Source organism: Cervus elaphus, chromosome 14, assembly GCF_910594005.1.
Source record: "Cervus elaphus chromosome 14, mCerEla1.1, whole genome shotgun sequence".
NCBI lineage: Eukaryota > Metazoa > Chordata > Mammalia > Artiodactyla > Cervidae > Cervus > Cervus elaphus.
Window position 1 is genome coordinate 77,934,855 of NC_057828.1, and position 13,079 is coordinate 77,947,933.

At 39.5% G+C, this 13,079-nt stretch overlaps 1 protein-coding gene across 2 annotated transcripts in view; it reads left to right on the forward strand.

Moving 5' to 3' along the window:
* Window positions 1-13,079, forward strand: part of NEK7 (NIMA related kinase 7) — a 137,805-nt gene that overhangs the window by 48,706 nt on the left and 76,020 nt on the right. Inside the window, exon 2 of one of the 2 annotated variants that reach the window (XM_043922771.1) lies at window positions 10,077-10,161. The exons of the other annotated variant lie outside the window; for it this stretch is intronic. Coding sequence (XP_043778706.1) covers window positions 10,105-10,161 — 57 coding nt within the window. The 5' untranslated portion in view covers window positions 10,077-10,104. The remainder of the gene's footprint in view (window positions 1-10,076; window positions 10,162-13,079) is intronic. 2 annotated transcript variants of the gene reach the window in all.

The window sequence follows — 13,079 nt, forward strand, 5'->3', positions numbered from 1 at the left end:
TGAGATCTTTTTTTTTTTTTTCCAGTGCTATAATTGTATTATTTATACTTGGATTGCCATTTTTAACTTGTCTTTGTTGAGAATACTTTTTTAAAAGTTCTGTAATGAGTAGCAGGAAATAACTTCTGAAGTCTTTAATAAAATGAAAAGTATATGTTAGTTAGAGAAGGAATCATATAGTTGATCATTGTTTATCTTAAGTCTCTCTTGAGATTGCTGCTACATAGTTGAGTATTTAGGATTTCGTACTATGTCCCCACTGGTTGCAGAGAACCTGGCTAGTATGATGAAACTATCAAAATACATGTGTGGAAACAGAAGGAAAAAGATTTTTAATGAACAGAACCTATACATATCCATTATTAGGATTTGGATTTACTAAAGCTTTAAGTTAGAAATTGAACTTGAAAGATGGCAAGATTGACTGGCCTTTATGTCTTCATTGTTAGGTAATTTTTGTTGCAGAATGAAGGAAATATTTTTCTTTAGCTCAGCATTCTTTAATGTTAACAATAGTTACCTTTTTAAAATTTAATGGCTAGTTATGATTTTTGACCAACATCATGATCACAAGTAAAATTCACTAAATGATTTTCTTACAAATACATATTTAAGTCTCATCTTTTTATATTCTGTTACATATGTTTCAGTAGCATATTTTACAGTTGACAAAAAGTCAGGTTTGTGTTTTGAAATGTATGATTTTTAAGTCAGTTTATGTAAAAATTAAAAAGTTTTAAAGGTGAAATTCATTGAGGATGTCTGCAGACACAATAAAGATTCTCATTTTGTTGAAGATTTTATCTAAGGTGAATATATTAACTGAAGTTATTTATTTCAAGTATTATGCAGAAAGAAGTATGTAGTCAGCATGACTTAATTTCCTTTTAACAGTCTCAGGGCTTCGTATTTTATACATTTATTAAAATATGGGAACTAGGAAAGGTATTGTTTTCACTTAGGGAATGTGCCATAAGTGTTTCAGTGTTCAAATTAAGATGGCCATTTCATACCGTGTCCCAGAGGGCTGTATTATTTATTATATATATATTGTTTTGATTTTTAATAATTTTCTTTCCAGGGTCATGTGAATTATGAAATTCAGTTCACTGGCAGACACAACTGCGTAAAAATAGTTTGTCATTCAGCTTTTATATCTTGAGATTCAGATTCCTAATTTTGTAGTTTTCTTTTCTGCAAAATGTGACTACACACAAGAATTTGGGAAGATTGTTTTACTTTAATGTGCACTGAGTGTGGATCTACATGAAAATATTTGTAGTATTTAAACATTCTTTATGATAGAAACTCTCAACAAAGTTGGTATACAGGAAGCACACCTCAACATAATAAAAGCCACAATGACAACCCGAAGCTTACTTCATACTCAGTGGTGAAAAGCTGAAAGCTTTTCCTCTAAGATCAGGGATAAGATAATGCCCACTCTTCCCACTTCTATTCAGCATAATACTGGAAATCCTAGGCACTGCCGTCAGACCAGGAAAAGAAATACAAGCACCGAGACTGGAAGGGAAGAAACAATACTGCCACTGTTACAGGTTACATGATACTGTATATAAAAAACCCTGAAGTTCTCCACCCCAAAATTATTGGAACTAGTAAATTAATTCAGTAAAGTTGCAGGATACAAGATTAATATACAAAAGTCTATTGCATTTCTATACACTAATAATGAAACTATTTTTAGAAAAATCACAAAAATCCACGTACAACTGCATCAAAAAGAATAAAATACTTAGGAATAAATTTAAGCAGGTGAGAGACCTGTACTTTGAAAAGTATAAAATATTGATGAAAAAAAATGAAGATGATATAAATAGATGGGAAGATATACCATATTCATGAGTTGGAAGTATTAATATGGTTAAAATGTCCATACTACCCAAATCAATATACAGACCTAATTCAATCCCTATTTAAAATACCCATGACATTTTTCACACAACTAGAACAAATAATTTTAAAATTTGTGTGAACCACGAAAGAATGGAATAAATAAAACAGACATTAATGCTGTTCAGACAAGACTTGGTGTTACTACACTACCTAAAGTTGGCTTCCCTGGTTGATCAGACTGCAAAAAATCTGCCTACGAGTACAGGAGACCCGGGTTTGATCCTTGGGTGTGGAAGAATCCCCCTGGAGAAGGGAATGGCAACCCACTCCAGTATACTTGCCTGGAGAATCCCATGGACAGAGAAGCCTGGCAGGCTGCAGTCCATGGGGTCACAAAGAGTTGGACATGCCTGAGTGACTAACACTTTCACACAAAAGACCGCCAAATAGCCAAAGCATTCTTGAGAAAAAAGAACAAAGCTGGAAGTACCGTGTTGTCTGATTTCAGACTAAACTACAAAGTTACAGTAATCAAAACATTATGGAACTGGGACAGAAATATACACATAATTCAGTGGACTAGAAGAGGAAGCCCAGAAATAAACCCATGCTTATATGGTCAGTTAATCTATAACAAAGGGACTAGAGTGTACAATGAGGGAGGGACAGTCTCTTTTAATATATGGTGTTGCAAACACTGGTCAGCTATATGTAAATGAATGATATTAGAAAATTTTCTTACACAATATACAAAAATAAAATAGATTAAAGACCTAAATGTAAGGCCTGAAACCATAAAACTCTTAGAAGGAAGCAGAGGCAGTGTGTTCTTTGACATTGATCTTAGCAATATAGTTTCTGATCTATCTCCTCCAACAAGAGAAACAAAAGCAAAAATAAATAAATGGACCCTAATCAAATTTAAAAGCTTTTGCACAGAGTGAAATCAAAATGAAAAGAGCCTACTGAGTGGGAGAAAATATTTGCAAATGACATGTCTTTTGAACTGTGGTGTTGGAGAAGACTCTTGAGAGTACCCTGGACTACAAGGAGATCCAACCAGTCCATCCTAAAGGAGATCAGTCCTGAATGTTCATTGGAAAGACTGATGCTGAAGTTTAAACTCCAGTACTTTGGCCACTGATGCGAAGAATTGACTCATTGGAAGAGACCCTGATGCAGGGCAAGGTTGAGGGCAGGAGGAGAAGGGACGACAGAGGATGAGATGGTTGGATGGCATCACCGACTCAATGGACTTGAGTTTGGGTGGGCTCTGGGAGTTGTTGTTGGACAGGGAGGCCTGGCGTGCTGCCGTACATGGGGTTGCAAAGAGTTGGGCATAACTGAGCAGCTGAACTGAACTGTCTGATAAAGGGTTAATCTCCAAAAATATATAAAGAACTCATACAACTCAGTGTAAATTTTAAAAATGAGCAAAAAATCTGAATAGAGTGATGACGTGAAAGGTAAACGGGCTAGGGGAGGTCTGGGTCCTACTTTGGAGAGGATTTCTAGCATGGAGACAGCGAGTACAGAGACCCTGAAGCCAGGGAGGACGTCGGCAGTCTTCACGAACAGAAGAGGGGTTTGTGCTGATGGAAGGTGGGTAGTGAGAGGCTGGGATGAACAGCTGCGGGCGAGGCGGGCTGGAGATGAGTGACAGGGAGGGCCCTGCGTGTTCGGCAAGGAGTCGGGGTTTTAACCCGAGAGCAGTGGGAGCACCGTGAGCTGATCTGTGTTTGTCAAATATCACTGCGAAGAGAACGGTGGAAAAAGAGAGGCCATTTCATGGGATATGAGAGCAGTCCCTGGCAGAAATAGAGACACCTTGTCGGGTTGCATTAGTGGTGCTAGAGGAGCATGGGCAAATTTCAGATTTCTTTTAGAAAGAGAACAAATGGTACTTTCTGATGTGTTGGAATGGGGAGCAGAGAGATGATGGAAAGGGAACAATCAGGATGAATTCTAGGTTTTTGACTAGACCAGAGCTTCGGAAAGTGTGGTCTGTCCACTTTGGCGGATTGTGGGATTTAGGAGTTGGGTGGGGTCCTTGAGGTTCATTTTTGTGGTCTGCATAAACAAATGATTTTTGTAATACTAAGACATTATTTGATACAAAGAGCTGACTCATTGGAAAAGACCTGATGCTGGGAAAGGCTGAGGGCAGGTGGAGAAGGGGGTGACAGGATGGGATGGTTGGATGACATCACTGAATCAATGGACATAAGTTGAGGAAACTCCGGGAGATAGTGATGGCCAGGGAAGCCTGGCATGCTGCAGTCCATGGGGTCGCAAAGAGTTGGGCACGACTTAGCGACTGAACAATGAATTTGTAAAAGCACTGATGCCTTAGCTTCAGTTGATGCAGTGATACGAAACTACTAGTCTTTGTCTTATCTACCTGTATAAAATTGTAGTAAAAATTATGAGTTTCCTTTTAACCTGTATTTGATGAAGCAGTTAAAGAGTACTATTTTTGATCACATTTCGACCTTTGAGCACAAGTCCTTTAATCTGCATGATGCAGCGGGAGGTTGACATGAAGCACCATGGCAGCAGATGGAGTTGTGTCGAGGAAGAGCATCTCTGCAGGTGTTGGAGGAGCCGCCTGGCCAGCTCATGTTTTCACTGGACACTGTTTTCACTTGAAACACCAACCGACACTTAAACTTGGGTCTTTTGTAGACGTTTGCCTGTCATTTAAGGGAAAACAAGTGACATTATTTGTTACTCATGATGAAATTTGAACTTCTAACGTGAACGTTGGAATTTTGGAAAAATTATATTCATCGCTATGACCTTGACATCTTCCTGGTACTTGAAGATTTCTGATGAGATGAGTAGTGACACTATTGAGTGTGTTTATGAATGTTGTATAATGAAATGGTCAACATTCAGTGGATCTGTGTAACCCAAGGAGCTAAAGTTTTCCAGGTGACATGCACGGATGTTATAGGATCATGCATGAATAGGGATCTATTGAGAGGGTGAGAGAGCCCTTTAGATTTTCACATCGGAGCACAGAAGCTCGTTGATAATTTTTGAGAGTCCATGTTGCAGTTAACCTTTACAAATCTGCCGCTTGTCAAGTTTGCTCTAGTGTTAAAGAAGAATAGCCATAGTGGGTATGAAAAAACACCTCTATTTTCTAGCTGTATATCTGTGTAAGACCAGATTTTTTAAAACACACCTCAGCCAAGACAACATATCTCAACAACTTGAATGAAGAAGCTGCTGTTTTTCTGAAGATAGACATTAAAGAAATTAACAAAATGGAAAACAGTCCTTCTCTTCTAGTATTTGTAAAGATAGCTATTTTTCATAAAAATGTTATAGTCATATAATGATTTATTGCTGTTATTTGTAAATGAATTAGTATGTATTTTAAACATTTCTCCATTTTGATTTCTAGCATGAGAAATACAGGTATTTATGACCCCTGTGAGCAAGAAGGGGTCTTTGGGGTTCTCAGATAAAGAGGTCGTGAGATCCAGAAGTTTGAGAAGTTTGGGCTGGATCAGCTGAGAAGATGGTGATAATGTAAGGAGAGAAAGATGATTAGAGAACTTAGCTACTTTTTTTTTTTTTTTTTTAAGAAATGGCAGATGGGATCTTCTGTTCAAAAACTGTGAAGATACTAGGTGGTCATTTGGCTATGGTGTTTGTGGTTCAGAGTTCAGAACAGATGAGATAAATTTCAGAGTAATCATAGATGGATAGTAATCAAGTCATGGGACTGGAAAGGATGACCTGAAAGAATGTAGGTTTTAAAAAAAATGAAGATTCATATCATAGAGCACTTGGACATAAATGTTAGATTGGAAAAGGAACTTAGAAAAAGAAGTTATTATATGAGAGTACATGGGGCACAGAACATTTCCAGAAAGTGAGATAGTTGTGTTGAATGCTGGTTGAGGTCAGATCGGAGGACCTTGGTGAGGGCCCTTATCATCTCTTGTCTGGATTGTTACAGTCGCTTCTTGACAGGTCTGTCTTGAAGTTGTGAGCCCTTCTCCTCTGTCATACGGCAGGAAAGATTGTGTTTCAGAAAGGTCACTTCCCTGTCTTATCTACTTGAAACACAGCATTAGCTCTCTGATAGCAGCTGAGTAAAGGGGCTATCATAAAAGTTAGCCTAACTCCCCCCAGCTATCTCTCACCACTTGCCAATTTTAATTTTACTTACATGATGTTGTGCTCTGCTTTTGGGTATTTTGATGTGTTCTTTCCTTTCTCCAGATTTCCTGTCTTCCTTGCCTCATCTAACCTGTGTGAGTGTCTCCTCTTTATTTAAAACCCAGTTCAGGTAGCATGTTCTTTGGGCAGCCTTTTTTGATGGAAGGACTGGTTGCCAGATTTGTTGAGTTTGATCATAATTTTACTCACTGTTGATTTTAGACTTATTAAACTGTAGCAGTTATTATTTGGTGTTTTGATAGAGATACATTCATTCATTTATTCAGTAAATATTCGCTCAGCACTCATTTTGTGCCAAGCATTGAACTAAGCACTGGGAGCAGAGCTGTGGACAGTGAACACAGGTCCCTGCAGCCTGGAATTTACAATCTAGAAGACAGAGTGTATGTTTAACACTTACACACTAAATGTCTTTACTTACGAGGGGTTACCTGAAAGATAATATATAAGCATGTATGGCCTTTGAAAACATGATAATATTAGATCAGCATGTAAGCACTGATACAGTCTTTTTCAACAGAAGCAGTTAGAATCTAGTGACACCTGGAGCTGTATTAGATATTATGCAAAGAAAATTTTTTTGCTCCTTGTTCATTGTATTACCAAGTTTATGTGCAGTATGAGAGTGTCACACAGGCTTTCCTTTACTAAGCAGGGGCTGTTGGTCTGGGATGTTGTAGAAGTGATTTCCCAGTGATGCAGACTGTCAGTCACTTCTAAGATTTCTTTGAATTTTAAGTTTCTTTTTGTGTGTTTTGTTTCTTTCTTTTTTTCATTTTGCCTTCTTTTCTTCATAATTTTATTTGCTTAGGCATTGCGCATACCAGGAGGTATGATGAAACCCACTTTGTTATAATCTAGCTCATTTCCCATAGCGTCTTCTTGCAGTTAGGCAAGCTGTGGGCTATTAAAGTATGCTGCACAAAGAAAGCGTTTTGTGATTAAATAAGTTGAATGTAAGTGAAGTTTTTTGTTTGTTTTCTCTTTTAGCTGCAGGCCTGCTTGGATCTTTTAGTGTGCTAGTATTTACTGTGACCCTCTAAGAGAGCTTCATAGAGCGAGTGGTGTTTCACAGAGGTGTCAGGACCAGGAGGCCTTTTTTCCCATGGACTGTCTCATGTAAACTGTATGGGGCCTAGATGTGAAATCCTGGTTTTAATGATATAGATTTATTTATTTTTATTTTAAAAGTCTTTATTCTGATGTCACCTTGCTTTAAAAAAATGAAAATTTATTGATGTTCTGAAATGTGCAGTTTTGAGCAATAATCTGTCCTGCATTAGAATAATAGCATTAAGTTGTAAGACACCATCTTGGATGTGTAGTTGGCTTGTAATAGTTTTTCTTTTCCTAAGCTGGAGATACTGTTTAATTTATATTACCTTTTGCAAAAGTGTCCTTGTTGTTTATACACGTTTTAAATAATCAGTGTAGCCTTAAATCGTTGTTTCTTGATTGTTTAATGATTCAGATTTCACACTAAAATTTATTCTTAATTCATTACTGGGCTTCTCATTCTTCTTCCCTTTCCTCCCTCCTTGAATTCAACACTGTATAAAGTTGAATCCAACAATACATAAATATGATTATATATCATGACTAAATGGGGGTTCATCCCAGAAATACTGGCTAAACATTTGCCAAAAGGAATGTTCAAAATTCAAAGTAAATGAGCCACCAAAATTTAGCATTTTTAAAAAGTGTTTAATCAGCTCAGACACAGAAGAATTTGACTAAAACCTAACTTCTATTCATAAAGTCTTCCAGCAAAGTGAAAACAGAAGGGTACTGTCTCATCCTGATAAGTTAGGGCATTTATGAAAAATGTCCATCTTACATCATACTTAGTGGTAAATGACTGAATGCGTTCGTACTCAGATAGGAACAAGAAAAGGATGTCTTTGATTCTGTTCGTTGTACTGGCAGTACTAGCCATTGCAATAAGACAAGAATCTACAAAAAAATCTACTTGGACCATTAAGTGAGCTTAGCAGGTTTGTAAGATAAAGGGTCGATATATAGAAATCAATTGTATTTCTGTACACTATCAGAAAATTGAAATAAAAACACTTATAGTATCAAGATATATTTAGAAAATAACCTGAAAAAAAGATGTGAAAGACCAGTTTGCAAAGTGAAGGCCATTCTTGAAAGAAATTAAACCTGTTAATAAGATATCCTATGTTTATGGGTTTGAAGGCCCAATATTATTAAAATGAAAGGTCTCTCCAGATCTGTAGAGTTGTTGTAATCCTAATCAAAATCCCAGTAGTTCTTACTTTCTTTTTTATGTAGAAACAAACAGGCTGGTTCTAAACTTTATATTAAAATCAGAAATATGATTAGGCATATATCTAGACTTTATAATAAAGCTACACCAGACATTAGTATAGTGTATATATATGTGCAGTCATTTGATATATTTTGAGTATATAGTGGGTATAGTAGCACTGTAGTGAGACGTGGGAGGATAAAGGGTAATCTTTGCAGTAAATGATTTGAAGTCAGTTGGATAGCCATGTAGAGAAACAAGCTGATATTGACTTCACCTTACATTGTACAAAACTTTTAATTCCAGGCCAATTGCAGATAGAAATATGGAAGGCAAAAAAGGCCAATACAGTATACTGACACATATATATGGAATTTAGAAAGATGGTAACGATGACCCTATATGCAAGACAGAAAGAGCGACACAGATGTATAGAACAGACTTTTGGACTCTGTGGGAGAAGGCGAGGGTGGGATGATCTGAGAGAACAGCATCGAAACAAGTATACTATCAAGGGTGAAACAGATCGCCAGCCCAGGTTGGATGCATGAGACAAGTGCTCAGGGCTGGTGCACTGGGATGACCCAGAGGGATGGGATGGAGAGGGAGGTGGGAGGGGGGATTGGGATGGGGAATACATGTAAATCCATGGCTGATTCATGTCAGTGTATGGCAAAAACCACTACAATATTGTGAAGTAATTAGCCTCCAACTAATATAAATAAATGAAAAAAAAAAGAAATATGAAAGGCAGAGCAATAAAGCTTATGTTGGAAGATAATGTGTGAGAATTTACAATAGGAAAATTATTCTTAAATACTTAAGCATTTTGTATATAAAAGCATTAACCATAAAGGAAAAGATTGGTTAATTAGAACTTGTTAAATTTCAAAAGTTAACAAGTTAATTAAAAGATGCCATTGGGAAGGTTTTTAAAAGACAAGTCACAGGATGGAAAAATATTTGCAATACAAATGACCCATGTCTAGAACCTTTTTATAGCTTTTTACAGGGTATAATGAAGTGAAAATGTGTTTTAGTTTCTCTGTCTGTTGATCCTAACGGGCCCTAGTTTTTTAACTCACAGATTTTAGTTATAAAATTACACTTGTGAAGAGCCTAGAGATACGTGGTGTTGTGTAGAATCAGAAGTGGCTTGTGGACACAGGCGTTTGCTGTTTCATTTATAGCTCAGTTCTTGAGCCTTGTGCAGGACTTGGCTTATGGTTTTCAGCTTGTGTTAGCTGAATTAATGGATGGATGCCTTATAATCACAAGGAAGGTCTGCGTAAGTCCTCCTATGAGGACTGGCCTTTTAAACATAGGCCTAGAAACCACAGGAAGAAGTTTAGTTGGACCTGAAGAACACAAGTGCTAACATGTGTGGAGCGTAAGATGAGGTGCGTTTGAGGATGTAAAGCATTGCTCATGACTACAGGAAGCCTTCCATGGTGATTGCCTTCTCATATTGGGGAGGGAGGGGGAGCCTCTTTGATCTGTAAAACGTAATGGAGAAGAGAGGATTTCATTGTACAAAATAGCATTTTCTAAGTGGGAAATGCTGCTTTTGAGAAAATGAGTTGAGACAGTAACTACTTGTGTTAGCCAAACAGAACTTGGATTTAGCAAATGGCAGATGAGAGTAGGGAATGCTTAATGGCCATTTTTGAAGCACTGGGCTCATCTCAAGTGTGGATTGTGTTGTGGTAATGATTGCATTATTTAAATTTCCACTTGACATTTTTTGCAGAGTTCAGAAGTTCCTGTTGCTTCAGACAATGGATGAGCAATCACAAGGAATGCAAGGGCCACCTGTTCCTCAGTTCCAGCCACAGGTAACTTGTTCTAATAAATGCGGCCTTGAGAGAGAGAGAGAGAGTGTGTGTGTGTGTGTGTGCACGCACGCACACGTGCTCACAAGTGGATACAGGTACAGTGAGGAAGGAAGCAGAACCTGTACAGTTCCTTTAGGAAATAAGGTGCTGAACATGCTGATTTTGAGTTTCCACGCTTAAATCAGAATTGTTTCTGATATAAAATACTGTTTTAGAATATTTAGTTCTCATGGACATATATTAAAAAAAAGAAAGGCAGCTTTAGCTTTTAACTTGAACGACCTGCAGGCTTTGGGAGTTGCTGTTGGGCTCGGGAGGAGCAGAGGCGAGGTGGTGCCTGTGTCCAGCCTGTCTCTGCTTCAGTTCGGGGCCCCACACTGCCCACAGCGCCGTCCGTAGCCATGGCTCTTCTCGTCCTCTCTGACCAGCAGTGTGTTTCTCCTGTTACGTAGTTGCTTGTTCTTTTGTACCATAAAGTGAAGCTAAAGGAAGGTTTCAGCAGAAGGTGTACACACACTATTGAAATGAATTACTTAGCATGCTGATTCCCTGTGGACACTTGCGCTGAAACCCCAGTGTATGATAACGTGTCTGAAATCACGTTCACCCCTGCACAACTGTCATTCATAAATTCTGTGTTTCTCAGTTCGGCGTTGGAGGCATTGTACAGTGTCCCAGGTTTACTCTGCTAGCCTTGTTCCAGTTCTGCTTGATAGTCATTCTGGAAATGAAGAATCCATCAGTGTTCTTTCGTGGTGTCTTTGTCTGGTGTTGGTATGAGGGTGAAGGTGGCCTCACAGAGTGAGTTTGGAAGTGTTCCTCCTTCTGCAGATTTTTGGAATAGTTTCAGGGGTTAACTCATCTCCAGGTATTTGGTAGAATTTGCCTGCGAAGTCACCTGGTCCTGGACTTCTGTTTGTTGGGAGTTTTAAAATCACAGATTCCGTTTCAGTACTTGCGATCGGTCTTTTACAGATGTGCTTTGCAGTGAGTGAGATGAGTTTGGGAGGCTTGGGTTTGCACAGTTGCTTCCTCAGAACCTCCCCTGTATTGGTGCGCACTGTGAATTTCCAGGCGGGGTTAGTATTTTCCAAACTTATTTGACTGTGGACTGTTTTGTAAGCACATCTATTGGCTTCTCTCAGAATCCGTGTCTGTAGGGCACAGCCCAGGAAATACCACCATCTTTTCTGTGAAGAATTGATGCTTTTGAACTGTGGTGTTGGAGAAGACTCTCGAGAGTCCCTTGGACTGCAAGGAGATCCAACCAGTCCCTCCTAAAGGAAATCAGTCCTGAATATCATCAGATAGACTGATGTTGAAGTTGAAACTCCAATACTTTGGCCACCTGATGCGAAGAGCTGACTCATTGGAAGAGACTCTGTTGCTGGGAAAGATTGAGGCCAGGAGGAGAAGGGGACGACAGAGGATGAGATGGCTGGGTGGCATCACTGACTCGATGGGCATGAGTTTAAGTAAGCTCCAGGAGTTGGTGATGGACAGGGAGGCCTGGCGTGCAATCCATGGGGTTGCAAAGAGTCGGACACGACTGAGCGGCTGAGTTGAACTTTCTGCTTGTGTGACTACTCATTTTGCCTGCCCCCTCTTCTCCCTCTCCAGATTTTTTTTTTTTCCTCTCCAGATTTTGAAATCTGCCCACCCTTCAAGGACCGTCTAAAATGCTGTCTCTGCTATGAAGCTCTTTCTGATTTTGTGAATGTAATACTTTTCCTTGGAGACATGATAGTGCATCCTTGGTAATGTCTCTTCTGGTATTTCTGAGCCCTGTGTCACTTCACATGGACATAAAACCTCATCTTTCCTATCGGGTTAGGATAGGAAGCCTCTTTCCAAACCTTGAGGGCTTGCGCTTTGTCTTGCTTTCTCTGGATGCCCTGTGACACTGCAGGTCCCTCATGGTAGCAGGGGCCCCGGGGGACACCTGACGGAGCCCGCCGGGACGCCTGCACGTGAGCGTGTCAGCTGACCCTTGACCGAGTTGGATTTTACGTTGTTTCCTCTGTTACACTTATCTGAATTCTCTGTACTGTATTCACAAACGAGACCCTGAAGAGCTTAAGTAAGGCCAGTATTTTAATTTCAAGAGGATTGTTTTTTCAAATCTATCATATATATTTTATATTATGGTCATAAAATATCCAAGATTCTAGTATGCAGTTTCTACTAGATGCAGACGTATCTTTGTGCCAGTTTTACACACACACACACACACACACACACACATTACTGTTTTGTATATTGTTTCTGTGCAGACGGTAAAAGCAATGCTACTAAAATTAGGTAGTTATGTCATGATTTTGAAATTCTGTTTTGAATAGCTCCAAGTTTCAAAGGAAAGGAAAAGGAGCACTTTCGTTTTTGCTGCTGCTGGCTCCCCAGCCTGGAGGCCTGGCTTGCTGGGACCTGGCTGCCCTGCAGCATGAGTCTAAAGCGGCGTCCGCGGCTCTGCATCTCTGACAAAGTTTCCTTCATCCCGCCTCTGCCCCCCGATGGGCAGAGGTACCCCACTCTCCTGGGAAATAGGTTGGTGTCGCCCATGCAGGCAGGGGGTGGGGTGGGGGGACCCCTGTCTCTGCATCCAGACTGATGGTGGGAGATTACCTGACAAGAGTTCACAAGCGTTTCTGCTGATTAAGTCTTTGAAAAATGTTACCGCTCTCAGGAGCAGGATTTTCAAAGGCTGGCGAAGGACAGCTTCTGATTCGGGTCGACAACCTTTTGTTTTGTTCCACACCACTGGCCCGAACAACGGGGTGATGAGGCAGCATACGGTTAGCTGAGCGACTCCTTCCGCTGTGTGATGCTAATACGTGTCTGCTCATAAACAGGAAACTGAGGAAGTGCGCCTTCTAAGTGTCAGAGCCCCATTCCCTGTATAATGACGCGTGGTCTATAGG